The sequence below is a fragment of the Drosophila persimilis genome, unplaced genomic scaffold (assembly GCF_003286085.1).
Source record: "Drosophila persimilis strain 14011-0111.01,24,50 unplaced genomic scaffold, DperRS2 tig00000002-arrow-pilon, whole genome shotgun sequence".
Taxonomy (NCBI): domain Eukaryota; kingdom Metazoa; phylum Arthropoda; class Insecta; order Diptera; family Drosophilidae; genus Drosophila; species Drosophila persimilis.
Window position 1 is genome coordinate 16,358,744 of NW_020825289.1, and position 15,813 is coordinate 16,374,556.

Here is a 15,813-nt window from a genome sequence, read left to right on the forward strand (position 1 = left end):
AAATTCAAAAACGGGCAACATTGAAATTTCAACGTATTAATATTATCCATCAAATCAATTGTCCTCGCACAATATTCTCTATCCACGACATGTGGCTCGTGACATCCGTGTTCACGCTCGGGCCAACGCACTGGGCGCTGCCGTAGCTGATGATCCCGATTTGGGCGAATCGCAGCTTGCCCTCGTGCCGCACCCACTTGCCCAGAGGACCGCCAGAGTCCCCACTGCATGTGTCCCCCGTCGAGTCTCCAGCGCAGATCTGATGCCCACCAATGTCGAGATTGAACCTCTGCGAGCACTCGGTGATGTCTAAGCGATTAAGGACGATGGTCCTAAGGGTGCGGCTAAAAGTGCGGTCCTGGGTCATGCCCCAGCCGGTGGCAATGAACGACTGGAAAGTGTCTACATTTCTCTGATAGGCACCTATGATCAAGCAGATCGGCTGGATGTGTTCTGCGGGGAAATGGAAATTCTTTTAGTATTAATAAGGAATTCCAAGTAATCTGATTACCTGTGAACTGTACTGTGCGGCTTAATCTTAGCAAACCTATGTCATGTTGGCGGAGGGATACTGAATAAGATCGGTGGCGATAGGCCTTGTTCACCTCGTACTCCTCATAAGGAGCGATGCAGTACGGCCCCCTGCAGTCCCTCACCTTCTCCACATCGTACTCTCCCAATCGCACGGTTCTGATTGGGGGAAAATAGAAATAGCACCTTTTCGATATCTGTTCGTCTATATATTCTATTTGGACAACCCATCGCGGAACTCACATTATCTCTCCTTCCGCTATGCAATGCGCAGCTGTCAAAACAAAGCCTGAAGCGAAGAAAAGCCTAAATTAAACTCGAGTGAAATCGCAAGGGCTATACGTACGGCTGTGGATGAGTGTTCCTGCGCACAGGAAATTGGACCCCACACGCAGATAGGCCATCCACGGATTGGCTCTCATGTTTGCAGCTCTTCCACCCGCTATATACGTGACGGGTATGTTCCATGTGTTTCCGCAATTCTCCTCGAGAAACGTCGTCGATCCCTGCTTTAGCTCAAGGATCAAGCAGGCGAGTATTCCGAATCCAGCCACTGCGACCTTCATTTCAGGCGGAGCATCGGAAGAACTAATGGCAGATCTAGAGCTACAGGGATCCTTATATAAGAATTCTTCTAAAAGTTGCCTATCGCGAGTGAAAAGTTAATTGCCAGAGTTCCCAGAAAATATTTGTTTTATATTTATTTCTGTTGTCAGATCTTTTTAGGAAAAAGGTCAGCAGATGCCGAGTGGCTATTCGGAGGAATATACATACAGTGGCGCCGAAAAAAATAGCACCAGTAGGGACGACCGTCTTTATTCCTTGAAAACAAGACCACTGTCCAACATTTGCTGGACTTTACTGCAATATAATGTAGCTTTATATGTCTCCTCTCTGAGAGAAGTGTGCTTACTCTCTCAATTCTAACGGTTCTTATAACTTTAGGCAATTTTGCGAAAGAGGAGCGAAATGGAGCACCAACAAAAATAGCACCAGTAACTGTTTTATGTAAAAGCTTCTACTTTTCGGAGCTTCTTGATATTTTAAGTTCTTGATTGAATTAAAAATCGGTGGCTTTAGGTGATTGTGACAAGAAAGTTACAAAATTTAAGTAGTTATGGGTCTTGGAAAGCACTAAAGTGAAGAAAAAAGCGAAAGGATCAAAACTTTCATTTCAGAAGGCAGGACCTATGCTAAGGTGGGGCAAATTGTCGGTTGTTCAAAAGAAATGATTAGCAATGCTTTTAAATATGTTTCCAACAAGAAACACGTGGAAGAAAGGCCGTGATATTCCCATTTCTGGTAAAACTACTGGTTCGTGAGAGCAAGGAGGACCCATTTAAGTCGGCACCAGAGCTAAAGCAAGGATCTTAAAAAATCGTCAAGTACCAGGAAAGTTAGATCTTGTATACAAGAACGTAAAATGGGTACTCGTAGTCCGAGGAAAATTCCACTTCTCATGGGAAGGCATAGGGCAAAAAAAGTTTGTTATGCAAAATAGCACTAAAGTTGAGCCAAGGAAAATGGATAAACATCCTGTGGTCCGACTAAAGCCGAAATTTATTTTTTGGTGTAAAAAGGTCTTGTTCTTGTGTGAAACGACTACCGAATGCATAATACAACCCCCTGACTCACATGTAAATTCATTAGACATAGAAAAGCAAGCAAAATCGTATGGGCATGATTTTCGTACTAGGCAGGTGAACCAATACATGGCACAACCCCATTATGGATCAACATGTCTATGTCAATACCAAAGAAACAGTGATTCTGTTTTATGCAGAATACGAAATAGACTTGTTTTGTGTCTTCCAGCAGGAAAATGACCCAAAACGATCTAGAAAGAGAGCTCGAAAGTGGTTCGAGCACAATTCTCTTAGTGCAATGGATTGGCCTGTTCAGTCTCCAGACTTGAAACCCATTGCTAATATTTTGGGTCAAGTTAAAAAATATGTTTCTAATGCGGAATCAAAGAACAATAAATATGTTTGGGGTATCCTGCATGGTTCGTGGATCAATATCCCAAGGAAAAGATGCGAAAATTAGGTGAGCTTTAATGCCAATACGTTGAGCTGCTGTTGTTGCTGCCAAAGGTTTTACAACAAAACGCTAACGTTTAAATACAACTAAAGTAACATATTTTACAAAAAAATTTGGAAAGTTTCCTTGTATTTTATAGTTTTTTGATTTCTTTGTAAATTGGTGCTATTTTTGTTGGTGCCCAAATTTCTGATAAAATCCTTTTCTTTTCAAATATTCTTAACTGGAGTTTGCAAATTATACCAGTGCTCTGCGATACGATTAATTATACCTTAAAGTTTATATATTAGTCTTAATAACGTTCATTAGAACCATTGCTTAAGCAAAATCCGTCAATATAGACAATTTAGTCCACTGGTGCTATTTTTTTCGGCGCAGCTGTATGTATATGTCATGGATCTACTGATTTTGACTTAATACATACTCGGGGTTGGAGCAGAATCTCCTATGCTGCTAACATATCGGCCTAAAGTGCAGAAAAGTCCTTTTTAAGGAGAGCCACAGTGGAAGGGGGTCTCTTAACTCCATTCACCCTTTGGGATACTCTAAACAGATTTCTAGATCAGATCATTTCACTGTAGAAGTTCCAGAAACATGACTGGTTTTATTGTTCACTCGTACTCGCCCTTTTTTGGAGCATTACATTATGGCATGGTATTATTATGGTCTCTTTGGCCACTGCCTATGGTTTGGCGCCGGCGGCAGAGACCTATGGGTAGGGCTACGGTCTCGTACGGTCTGCACTATCCACGCCATATAGTACATGACATTCGTGAAGACAGTGGGACCGTTGCAATTTGTAAGTCCGAAGCTATCAATCCCGAACAGAACGAACCGCTGCTTACGTCCGTATTTTATCAGAGCGCTCAACGGACCGCCAGAGTCTCCCGAGCACGTGTATGTATTCACTGCACCCGCACAGATCTGCGCCTCGGTGATGTTTCTCAAAAATTTCGCGGTGCATATTTCTCGACCCAGGTTCCTCAAGGAGGCGGTCTGAAGTACACGGCTAGCTCTCCCGCTGCTGGTTTTGCCCCAGCCCGTGACATTGAACCTTTGAACCAAGTGCTGCTGGTTCCAAAAATTGCGTTCCAGGAGCAGACAGATCGGTATGATGTGGTCTACAGGAGACGAGTGTAATCATGCAGGACTCCCTTATTCCCATCTTTAGGATCGTTACCTTTGTACTCCATGCGCCTTGCCAGTCGGAACAGAGCTATGTCATCCGTCAGGTATGATTGATAGTTCGGAAAGGGAATCTGTAGTTCAACATCGAACTCCTCCGAATCGACGGAGTATGTCTCTATGTCGTACGCCCCCAGCCGGACCTTTCTGTAATGAGTATAGTCTTAGTGCCGATCGTGGATATCTGTTGGATGTGGGGGCACTCACAGTGGCTCGGGACTTGAGCAATGCGCTGCAGTTAGGACATATCCTACAAAAGCGTTGAGAGAAAGTGACCTACAGATACATATCAATGAAAATACGTACGCGCATTGATCAGAGAGCCACCACAACTGAATCTTCCGCTTTTGGTTATCAATGCCATCCACGGGCTGGAGTCTGGAGCTGTGTTCTGTCCCCCAAGGATCCTGGGATACGAGCGACTCAGCTGGGGGGAATGGACAGCGCAGTTCTGGTCCAGCAGTTGAGTCTGTTCCTGCGGCGTCGAATATTTGTTTGCCGCAAGGACAAAGCTGGCGAGTAATGCCAGCCCCGCTGCAGCGATCTTTATGTGCAATGAAACCATCGCGACTAACTAATGGCGATCCCAGTGATTTGCTTTTATTCAATTTAGCTATTGAATTATTTTAAATGAATTTCTGGAACGCATGGTTTTTGTTGTTTCGTAGGTTATCGCGTAAATAGACCTACGGGTATCAAATTTATTGAAATTCGGTGGAAAAATAGGCCTTGTCTCTTTGCGGTCCTCTGTGGTCTAAGTACATATTTAACATACGGAAAGTATGTATCTGTCTGCAAATTATAGCAATCCCTACTCAGAATCGGGGTATTCTGAAGGTCAGAGATGCTTCCAACTGCAGCCTCCTTTTTCCTTCCATCATCGAACATCGTGCATCTAAAATTCTCCGTGCGGATAGGTCTATAGGAGTGGATGTACGGAGTATTCGCATATCCACGGGTAACCGTCTTTCCCCCTCCATTGCGTGAGTGGTTTGTCAGCTCGATGGCAAGCGAAGGGGAATTGGAAGCAATGGATCCCGGTATTTTTAACAGACCCCCTATTTCTCTTTTTCTCTCTTCTCTTCGAAATGTTTCTGTGCTGGAACCGGTTTTCTCTTCGACACAAATCAAAAACATCTACTCAAGACGGCAAAAAACAGAATAACAGAAAAAAGCCAACAGAAATAATCGTTTTCCTTTGAAATAAGCATTGAAATGAGCCGCAAAAAATGAATAGCATTGGAATTTGAATATTGATATTGGAATGTTGGTAACACACACACACACACACACACACACACACAGATACACCAAATACAATTAATTTTCATCTAATTATGAAAGCTTTGTTCAAAACTAATGTGTGACAAGCAGATAGAATTTGGAGACGCTTTTGTCTCAAAATAAATGAGGTATTGACTCGTATACCCTCGCAGAGGCTCAAAGAGGTGTTAGAGATGGAATGGGACCCTATAAAGTACATATATAGGAAGAACGTGTACGTTTTAAAGTTCAAAATGGAACCAAATCGGATGACTACATAGTATATAATCGTACTAGACCCGCCATCGGACTAATGGATGCAAATGTATTGCAGAATGGATATACCTCCCTTTGTTGTGATGGCACGATCTGCCTCGATCGTTCCCTCATTTCTCATGCATCTGGATTTATTGACCTTGCCTGGGATGCTGCTGGGCCTCGCTCACGCCCTTCGGAGAGGCGGCTGCCAAGCTGCAGGAATCCTTACATATCGGAATGCGGCTGTGGTCGTCGGCTCAATGTTGCTCTTGCAGTTGTTGTTGCTGGTGTCAACATCAGAAGAACAGCAACAGCAACAGCAATAGCAACAACAACAGCAACATCTAAAGCAACAGCAGCACGATCATGGTCTTGGCTCTGACGCTGAGGCTCTGCTCTGTCGCCGCACGTACAACAACCGACTTACATAGCCGCCGATTAGCCAAGGTAACAAACGAAGAACTGGCCCAGACTCGGGCTCGGACTCGGACAAGCAGAGCCTGAGCCTCAGCTCCAGCAAGGGATCCAAATGGGATCCAAAATGAGCTATCTCACTGCGCAAATCTCTCGCTTCGCTCCGTCTTGGCTGTCGTTTCAGTTGTGTTGTTGTCGTGGCCTTTAAGGGCCTTCCATCTTCGAGCCATGGCTGCCATTTATCGCAAATGCATTGTGGCAGGCCGGACCGCTGCGGCTGTGGCTGTGGCTGTGGCTGCTGCTGCTGCTGCCTGCCCCATCTTTGTCTCGGCTTTTGTTTCATGCTCCATGGCTAATGGCACACAGGCTCCACAGGTTGCCGCGCCGCACTGTCGAGTGTTGTTGCAACATCTTGTCGATGGGCGCCCTGCACTCGAAGACGGAAGACCTCTGGGCCCCAACGAAGACCAGGCCCTACTCCATTCCAGTCCTGGCCACGTGTGCGTTGCTAAAACGTCCGCTTCTCGGACTCCACTGCTCCTTATCTGACCGGAGTGGCATTCACTCTGTTGCCTGTTGCCTGTTGCTGCCTTCGTGCTTTATGCTCGGATTAAATTTAGCAAATCGAAGCGATGCGCTAATTGAACTTGTTGATCCGCATACCTCTCTCTCTCTCTCTCTCTCTCTATCTCTACTGTCTCTTACTGGCTGACAAAATGGCCGCATGATAAACAATGTTTCAGAGCACACAGTAATTTCCATATTTTAAACAGCACAAGCCACACATTGCAAATATTTTGAGGCGCAAGCAACTAAATTATTTGGTGGGTATTTTTAGAGCCAGATACTCGTCTTTCTCCGATATTTGGCGTCCACTGAGAGACCCTCTCAGGGCCCCCGGCTCCACGCTTCCACCGCCGACTCCGTCAAAAGCTCCCCAGCGACTTGGCCGCTCATATTTCACACTTCACGACAAAGCGATTAAAGTCGCGCAAACAATCTGTTATTGGAGTTGTTGCAATTATGTTTACAAAGACATTAAAAGAAACGAAAGGCGAACGGCGAACGGGAAAGGGAAAACACATACGGATACGTACGTAAAGTCGAAAACACGAGAGGCACAGAGCAGAGGCCCCAAAAGCCTCCGAGAGACGCTGTGGCACTCTTTATCCCCATACCCTTTGGCAGAGGCACTTTCGATTTTGAGAGGATATGTGACGGTGTGAAGGGACGATGGCGATTGATCAACCATTTCATTATAGCCATGTTCCTCAATTTTGGAGAATGCGATTTTCAAGATTCGGTCACTCCTCTCATTGGAGGTCTCTTAAGAACTCAACAAAGTTCGAACCAAATTGTAATCCGAATTTAAGGGTATTTACAGCTGCGGCTCTTAAAGCCTGGCTTTCTGTCTGGTTTTGTTTTTGGTTGTTTTTGGTTTTTTTGGGATCTTTGTGTTTTGTTTTTGAAACGTGAGTCGTGCCCCAGCAGCAGCAGCAGCAGCAGAGCCACAGCCACAGCCAGCAGCAACAATTTATCGGGCAGACGACGGCGACAATCAATAAAAAAAATCAGTAAAAAACGAGAAACTTAAGGCAAAAAACTTTTATGCTAAAACGATGAGATGAAGTCAAAGTTTCTGCGTATTTGGCTTTATGGTTGAGGTTTGGGGTTGGGGTTAAAGTTAAGAACCGCCCTGCCCTGCCCTGCCGCCTGACCAATTAGCCAGGCTGTCGTCGGAGGTATGTTCCTGCCGAAAGAGCTACAGCCCTATAGAGCTATCGCAGCGAAATGTGCCGCATCATGGCGAGGCCTCGGCAATTAGCTTTAATTCTAAGCAGCTTTTTACGGCCGTGCGACAAGTCGAATGCTGATGAAGCGATCGATCTGTCATATGTAGCACTCGGCGAACTCGAGCAACTCCACTCCACGTGGTGTTGTAAAGGGCAGCAATCCAATTACGCGGCTTTGGGTGTTAGGGTTGACACGCGCTAGAAGTTGGCCAAAAGCAGAGCTTTAGCCCTGGCTGAGAGGGCTGCATGAGATCTCTTGAAGAAACAAATTCGTTGCGCCCTATGGGCACTCGAGGCAGATCATCCTCCATCCCTCACTGCCTCACTCTGCCCTAGACAATATCGGGACACTTGAGCGCCTCCAGAGCCGATCTTTTGTTACTGTTAATCTGCGTGGCACTTGAAAGTAACGCCTCAGCCTAAGAGCCCATGAGAGCCTCTAACTCTGACTCTGGGACTCGACTCTACTCGCATCGCATCGCCTCGACTACTCTTCTCATCCTCATCCACATCGATGGCGACGGCGATGGCGATGGCGATGATCACGATGATTCTGATTCCGACAACCTGCAGAGCGGGCAGGAGTCGTTTCAAGGGTCCATGTTCTTGAGGCTTTCTTTTGAAATTGGAAAACACAAAAAGATCATAGACAGATGGAATGGTGGGGGGAACATTTCTCTCCGCATGGCATTTTGTACGCTTCATCAAATTTATATGATTCTCGGTCTTCGTCTGTCTCTGTGTATCTGTGTGTCGGGGATTCGGTTTCTTACACCTCTCGAGCGGCGTTTACCTGTGCGAACGGAGTGCCTCAAGTGGTTTGGAGATGCTTTGGAGATGGCTTCGAGATGTTTCTCAGCGCGACTCAGCGCGATTCTCCGTTCTTCGATCTCGTCTCGCGCTTGTCAGTTGCATGCTCTTCGATTTTGACAGATGATTTTGTACGGGTTGGGCTGGGGCCTGGCTTTGATTGGGGTCTGCATAGACGGCTATTAATATGTTTGATTATGGCTGGAGATCGAGATCGACACGAGATGATCGCGGAGAAGAACCTGAACCTCAACCTCAACCTCAGTCTCAGTCTCAGTCTCGACGAACGGCGCTTGAGCTCGTGTGGCTTTCTCCTGACTGCGAAAATGGGAAACGGTTTTCAATTTAAAAGTATTTTCATGCTCTAAGACAATGCTCGACGAGGGACAATGCAACGCCTCTTGAGTCCCAGCGTGGGACTGGGACTGGGACTGGGACCGGGACTGACACTCGGATTTGAATGCATCTCTTGCAAGATGGTTGCGCTTTTCCAAGTGCCTCTTTTGTGCCGGCAATCTGTTACCAAACAGTTGAAGAGGCCAAAACGAGTCTACCTGCCAGGGATGTCCTTTCGGCCAGGCGTAAAAACCCCGATTACTTGTGGGTTGGTTTGCAGACAGGTGAAGATTTCCTGAAGTCTGCTCTCTCGTTCTGTCCGATCTGTCTCGATCTGGCTCAACAATGTTGACAACGCTCGAACAGAAATCTTGGCCAAAATAACAATCCATAGCGCCGTCAGGCCCACGCAGACCAGGCTCAGCACATAGATACAGATACAGATACAGACACAGACACAGACACACAGATCTGTATGTACACATACTAATTCTGTGATGGAGGAAGGCGGCGAACTTGTGTGCTTATATGGCAACATTGCCCACACACACCAGCTCACGCACACACGCTCACTCGGGCGAGAGAGCGCTTGGGAGAGCGGCTATATTTTTACCTGAACGGTTACGGACAACAACAATAGAGCCAAGAAGTTGGGATATACACAAGATCTTACCTGTGGGGATCCCGTCGCCAATGCGAATCTCAAATGCTCTGCTCTCCACAGCTGTCCGAGTTGGGATTACAAGAGATTATCTCTGGGATGCACTTTGAAACGAGAAGGGCATGATTATGATTGCTGTACAAGTCAAGGGAATGCTAAAACACACCTATACTCGTCTCTTTTCCTATATATGTACCTTAATCTTTCTATGCTTATGGTCGCTATAGAAGAAGAAGTCCACAATGCCTCTCGTTCTCTCTTAATATAGAATCTATCTATACCCCAAATAACTGAAAGCTATCTAGAAGTAGAGCATTTGGTAGTAGGAACAGTTTATCCCTTGCTATTCCGTATAGAGTCGTGTTACGCTGACTCTTTAAAACGCTGCCTCGTTACGTTTACGATTACCTTTGATACCCTCTCTTTTTCTCTCTCTCTCTCTCTCTCTCTCTCTCTTTCTCTGTGGCTGTGTGCGTGAGAGAGAGGCCGTTGTGCAGCTGTGTGTCGCTTTGCTTTAGTTTTATTTTGACCTGATCTGCGCTTAAGATTGTCTCCAGCCGCTCACCTTTTTCCACAGTTGTTACCTGTACACTGTGCTCTCGCTCTGGCTCTCTCTTCGCCTGCATTCGTGCGAGAGGAGAGGCGAGACTGCGAGTGTGTGCGAGCGTGCTCCGAGCGTTGGCTTCGCTTTTGGTTTCAGTCTTCAGTCTCGAAGAGAACTTGTTGCTGCGCAGACGCGAATTGTTCATGCTGCATCTGTCGTGTCGGTCGTCGTCCCGCCTTCTCGCCCGTCTGAGTGTCTATCTGTCTGACGATCGATCGTCGCCGATCTCTCGCACTCGGACTCGTACCCGTTCGTCGCGTCGCGTTGCGTTGCGTCGCTAATTTGCCTGTGCTAATCGCAGTGGCAGTCGCAGTACGGCCCCCGATGGGCTTGATCACCATTCCATTGGTGGAGAGCAAGTGAATATCCGAGTAATACGTGTGTTTTTCGTGAATCTCTGCTAATTGGCAGCAGCAGCCACAGCAGTGGTCCAAGTGCTGGATGCACAGATTTGTGGCGTATCACCCGAAATCAGGGCAGGGCAAAATGTGTCTGTGCGATTTAACAAAAACAAAGGCGATCATCGCTCGGAGAAGCTCCGACTGAGAGCTGCGCCTGCGCGCGGGCCCTAACCTCAAAGTACGCGTACACAAAAGCCTTCGGACGACTCTTGTGGCTTGTGGCAGTGTGAAGCATTGAAACTGGTTCCAACACTCACACCGATACGCCGACACACAGTAAACACACTCAAACACACACCCATACCACGGCAAATTGCAACGACAACAGCTTAAACAAAAATACAACAAAACTCCACTCTACTCTACTCCAACAAAAACGCAGTGAAAAAGTCAAATAAAATTTATGAAAAAGTCTTATTTTCGGCACGCAAAGCTGACGGGGCAAGAAAGCGAAAGAAAGCAAAAACTCGGACACGGCCAAGACCCATAGGCCAAGAACCAGCAACCAAAAGTGCGAACAGCAACCCTATGACGTCAGTGGCCTCCGCATTCGCACGGATCTAAGACCTTGCCCTGCCACTCCCCCCTTCCGACGCCTTTACCACGATGCGGACCACCTTCAAGCTACTGCGGAGGCGCAACGGACTCTGCCTGCCCCTCCTGCTGCTACTGCTGGCCCACTGCGTCTGCGTGTGGCCCGCGTCGGCGGCCCGGGATCGCTTTGCGCGACAGAACAATCGGCAGCGCAACCAGGACCTGGACCGCGACCGGGATCGCTATGTCTACCGCAGCAGCTCTAACCGGCCGCGCGGCGGCAACCGAGGAGTTAGCCACAGCAACAACGCCCTGGGAATGAGCCTGGGCGCGGGAGGCGTCACTCTGGCCAACAGCATGGAGGACCAGAAGTCGAACGAGTTCGTTAAGGGCAAAAGTAAGTCACCGGCCAGATCTGGAACCCCCGCTCGATATGAGAACCCTCGATCTATCACAATGCATATTTATGTAGATTTGCGTCCGTGCTCATATATCATTAGCGAAGACGGCCCGAATATGGCCACCATGCAAACATATCATCGGAGTAGTGAGTGTGGTTCTCAGCTCTGTTGGGCTTAGTCGAGTTTCGGCTTGGGTTTCGGGTTCGTTCCGCCGATATGGCTCTGTTATGGGTTGCATTATCTTATCGTGGGACGTGTGCACGGTTGGGCCTTGTTTTGGTTCTGTTTGCCTCATCTGCTGCTGCCCCACGCTGCAGTGCAACATGTTGTTGTTGCCGCTGCTTCGTTTTCGGCTGCATTTTGTTTTATTAAGTGTTATCGCTACCCTGGAAACAGTAGTGGGGTGTATACGGATCTTTGAGTAGTTGAACTGTTTCCAATATCTAGAAATGTGGAACAGGGATGATGATCGTCGATTTAGGGTTGCAGGAAACCCTCGCAAAGTACTCTCCCCTTTGACATAGGATTATATAGGGGCAGCGCTGTAGGGTATCCCTCATTCGATATCCAAAAGTGACCGAATATCTTTTACTTACTTTATACCTGCCCTTTGCTGCCCGTCTCACCTGCCCCTGGCCCAGGGCTCACCTCTTGACTTGGCGCTGCCTTAGTTAAAGAGTCTTGTGTGCACTATCGCCCCCTGCCCCACCTCTCTGGCCTCCTCCCACCTCCTCCCATCAGATATCACAGCGTACCACAAATATTACCAACTGATTAGCCAGAGAGAAAGAATTTCGTTTGCCTTCCTTCTGTTCGAGTGCATTTCGTAATGTCAAAAGTACAAGGTAAAACCGGACTGAATATTGTACAGATCGTTCAGTTTTTTGGTCTCTGAACTTTCCAAGAGCGTCAGCAACCAGTTGAAGAGGCAACTGCAACAAGCGACACAATTTCCAGCTAAAATGGCGACGCGACTCAATCTGTTGACTCGACGATTCTCGACGACTTCGCGATGGCTTTTCGCCGAGTGCTGGCCGTTGGGAAATTAATAAGAATTTGAATTCCAATACCGCGGTGTCCGTCCCGTCCGACTGTTTGAACAACCGTTTGGCAATCGGCAGCGGCATTACGAGCGGTACGGCGAAATTTAATGAAAAGATCGGGGGCTGGGGGGCTGCGAGCTGCCTGTTTTGTGGGCTGTTTGCGCAGTACTTTGGGGCAAATGTTTGCATTTGGTGGGCAAACAGAAAAATTAAAAAAATACAAGCTCTATCCACCGCCTCACCGCTATACTATACCGCCCTGCCCCTGCCCCTGCCCCCCCCAACGAAAGTCGATATTCAGTGATCTTGTAGCTGCAAATTAATATCTGTCCGACCCTCCACTCGCTGGTGGCAATTGTGCAAATATTTGGAGTAGAAGTTAGCCCCGGGGGCTATGCTAATGGAGTGGCTCTACGCAATAGCCGGATACGGCTAGATAAGCGAGCTATGAAACTGATAACGAGACATCGAATAGGTTCCCCAAGGACTCTGCTCTGCCCATCGCCTATGATTGCGCGTTGATTGTTTCTGTACTTTTCTTTTTGCACAACTGTTCGTTGACACAAAGTTTTTTCCTCCGAAGTTGTTGCTTTATTGTGTTTTTTTATGGCCATAAACAAGCACAGCTGCGGCCAGTATGTAAATAAGCTGGCAAACGCTAGAGAAACCCCTGCCGCAAGCTGCACGTGCATGCCGAATGGAACCCCCTGGGCGCTGGTGGACCGTTGGGAAACTTGAGCAGCAGGCGGCTATAATAATCGCGATTATGGTGGAAGATTTTATTGGTCCGATACCTGGTACTGCACTTATTTTCAATTAGATTTGCATTCGTGGACACACTCTAAGCGGATCGCTTTCGTGCTTAGGGGATACAGTGTATCCTTCGAAGAGGGCTTCGTATTTTTTGATGGAGATCTTAGGAAATATATGATTGATCACTGATCGCAATAGAACTCCCATATATGTTGTTAGTGCTATTTATATTCTCTATATTTCCAGTTACCTGGAAACCCTTCTGATTCATTCTCTCAGTCTATGCTGAGTTTTCCGCCTAGAATTTGGTGCTGAAATCTCAGCTTCCTCCGTTCATACCACACCCCCTCTCCCACACACACACACAGAGAGAGAACCCATCTGTGTCTGTGTGTGCGTGTTAACGCTTGAAAAACCACATTCCATAGTGCGCTTTACTGCGGCTTCGACTTCGTGTGCGCGCATGGGGCCTCAGAGTCCGACTTGGAGTCCAATCAGCATCCCCCTTCCCCTCTGGCACACTCCATGCCCCCCACACCCCTTTCCTGGTGTAAGCTTCAGCTAATTACAGCGTGAGGCACGCGCTATCCTCTCTCTTGTGTGTGTGTGTGTGTGTGTGTGTGTGTGAGTGTATCTACGTTTGCTTTGCATTTTTCTATAATACTTCTGATTAAGCCATCGTCTGTGGCTAATAAATGGCCAAATTGAAATGCGAAATGGCCAAAAGCCAGCTCTAGACCAGACTCGGGCTGAACTTTAAGGCCCATACTGCTTGCTGTTGTTGCATTTACTTTTAGCCGTTTTCCAACGGCTGCTGCAAGCGAAATACTGGTTTTCTAAACCCACACGGACACGGACGCATACAGGCGCAGGGGCACTCACATAGATACGACGAGTACAGAGAGAGAGAGAGAGCAACTATGGCTGCTGCGATTGCGCAGTTTCCCTGCCTCTCACCCCTCTCTCTCGCTCACTTGTTGATTGTTTTCCAAGAGTTTCCTCCATTCCCGCATTTGGTTTCAGTTTTCCAGAGTTTCACGACACTTTTCTCTGCCCCGCGACGGGCCCCGCGCAGCATCGGCATCAGCATCAGATGCAGCGAAGGCGGGGGCGGTGGCGGTGGCAGGGTTTCGTGAACTTTTGACTGCAACACTCTCCTCTCCCTTCGCCTCGGCCTGCGTGTGGGCGTTCGATGTCGAAACCAAAGCCATAGTTAAAGCCAAAACAGAAACCAAAACCGATTCTGAAGCTGAAGCTGACGCTGACGGTGTAGCCGCGTCTCGGCCCACGATTCTTCTGGCTGCTGCCTCTCCCCGATTTTCTTGCTGGCTTTTCGTTTTGGCCTGGCCCTCTCCTCTGTTTTGGTCTGTGCTTCGCGGTTCTATGCCTAAAAATAGTTGGCAATGCGATTGCGAGCGTTTTTCAAAGCCAGGCAGCGGCAGCAGACCAAAAATGGCGCCAGGGCGTGCTCATTAAGCCTGGCCAGAACCGATCCGACTGCAGCTGAGGCCCCGCTGGGCTGGATGGACACGGGGCTTGCGGGGATCGAGAACAAAGAGAAGCAGCAGCAGCAGCAACAATAAGCTTATCTAATCCAAGCATTCCTCTTGCTGATGCTGTTTCTTTTTCTGTTTCTGTTGTTGTTGTTGTTGCTGTTGCTGTTGCTGTCGTGAGGCACGACCTGCGCCCAATTGTTGTTCGAAACAAAATGAACGCGCTTCGAACACGAAAACCCAAAACCAGAAGATGAAGATGATCGCGGAGAAGAGGCAGCAACAGCAACAGCAAACATCAGGGGGAGAGGCAGTGGCAGACCCAAAGAAACCAGCAAGATGAGCCGCCACAAGGCATCATCATCCAAGCGGCAGGCTGGGGCTCTGACTGTGACTGTGGCTGTTGTTGCATCGTCGCTTGGTGGCCGTTGCCTGATTTGCCTTTGCCTCAGCACTGAGAGAAAAAACTGTTGACCAGAGAAGGAATATGAGAAAGTTTGCTCACATTTCAACAAATATCGCTCTACATTCCAGTAGATTGATTGCCAGATGCCAGTTCGAATGTTCAGCCATACATATATCCCTTTCTATGCAGCCCATTTCTCTCCCTGTATTCTCGAGGATCTTTGCTTCTTGGTGCACTCCACTCCATTCCACTGAAAAATTTGTTCTGCCAAGCTAAAGACGAGACTGGGCTTGCGCTTGCAGCGTTTTCTGGCCAAGATTGTATCTGGCCCTCTGTACCATCCGCCCTCTCAGCAGTTGCAGTTGCGATTATTTGCCTTCGTCTTCGTGACGCCACGACGCGAGCATAGAACACAGCAGCAACAGCAGCAGCAGCAACAACAGCAACAACAGCAACAAGCTGCAATTGCAACAACAAACACGAAAGAAAGTTGCCGCAACAGCATTCTGCAAAACCGAGAGAGAGAAAGAGAGAGAGGGAAAGGGAGAGAAAGAGAGAAAATTGCAAAATCCGCGCACGTAAGCGACGGCCTGGAGACTCCACTCTAAGCTCTAAGCTGGGGTTGGGGCTGACGCTGGCGTCCGTACTCCAATCCAATCCAATCCGATCGGTGTCTAGTCGCCGTACCCGTCCCCGTCCCCCTGCCCTCTCTGCGGACCACCATTCCGCACCCGTAATGAGCTGCGTGTTTTTAATGGCCGCACAAATGAATTTATTAAGCACTTTTACACAATTTCATTGTAAAAGAGACGCGTGCCAGTGCCGGGACTCGATTGAAATTGTCGCAAAACAGTTATGAATTATTTATGTGGCAGACAGTGGACGGC

The 15,813-nt window shown here is 47.8% G+C and overlaps 1 protein-coding gene across 2 annotated transcripts in view; it reads left to right on the top strand.

Annotated features, from left to right (window-relative positions):
• LOC6592980 (epidermal growth factor receptor) overlaps positions 1–15,813 on the top strand; it is a 37,287-nt gene that overhangs the window by 13,059 nt on the left and 8,415 nt on the right. Inside the window, exon 1 of one of the 2 annotated variants that reach the window (XM_002017994.2) lies at positions 10,040–11,227. The exons of the other annotated variant lie outside the window; for it this stretch is intronic. Coding sequence (XP_002018030.1) covers positions 10,903–11,227 — 325 coding nt within the window. The 5' untranslated portion in view covers positions 10,040–10,902. Of the gene's footprint in view, positions 1–10,039; positions 11,228–15,813 lie in introns of those variants that run through there. 2 annotated transcript variants of the gene reach the window in all.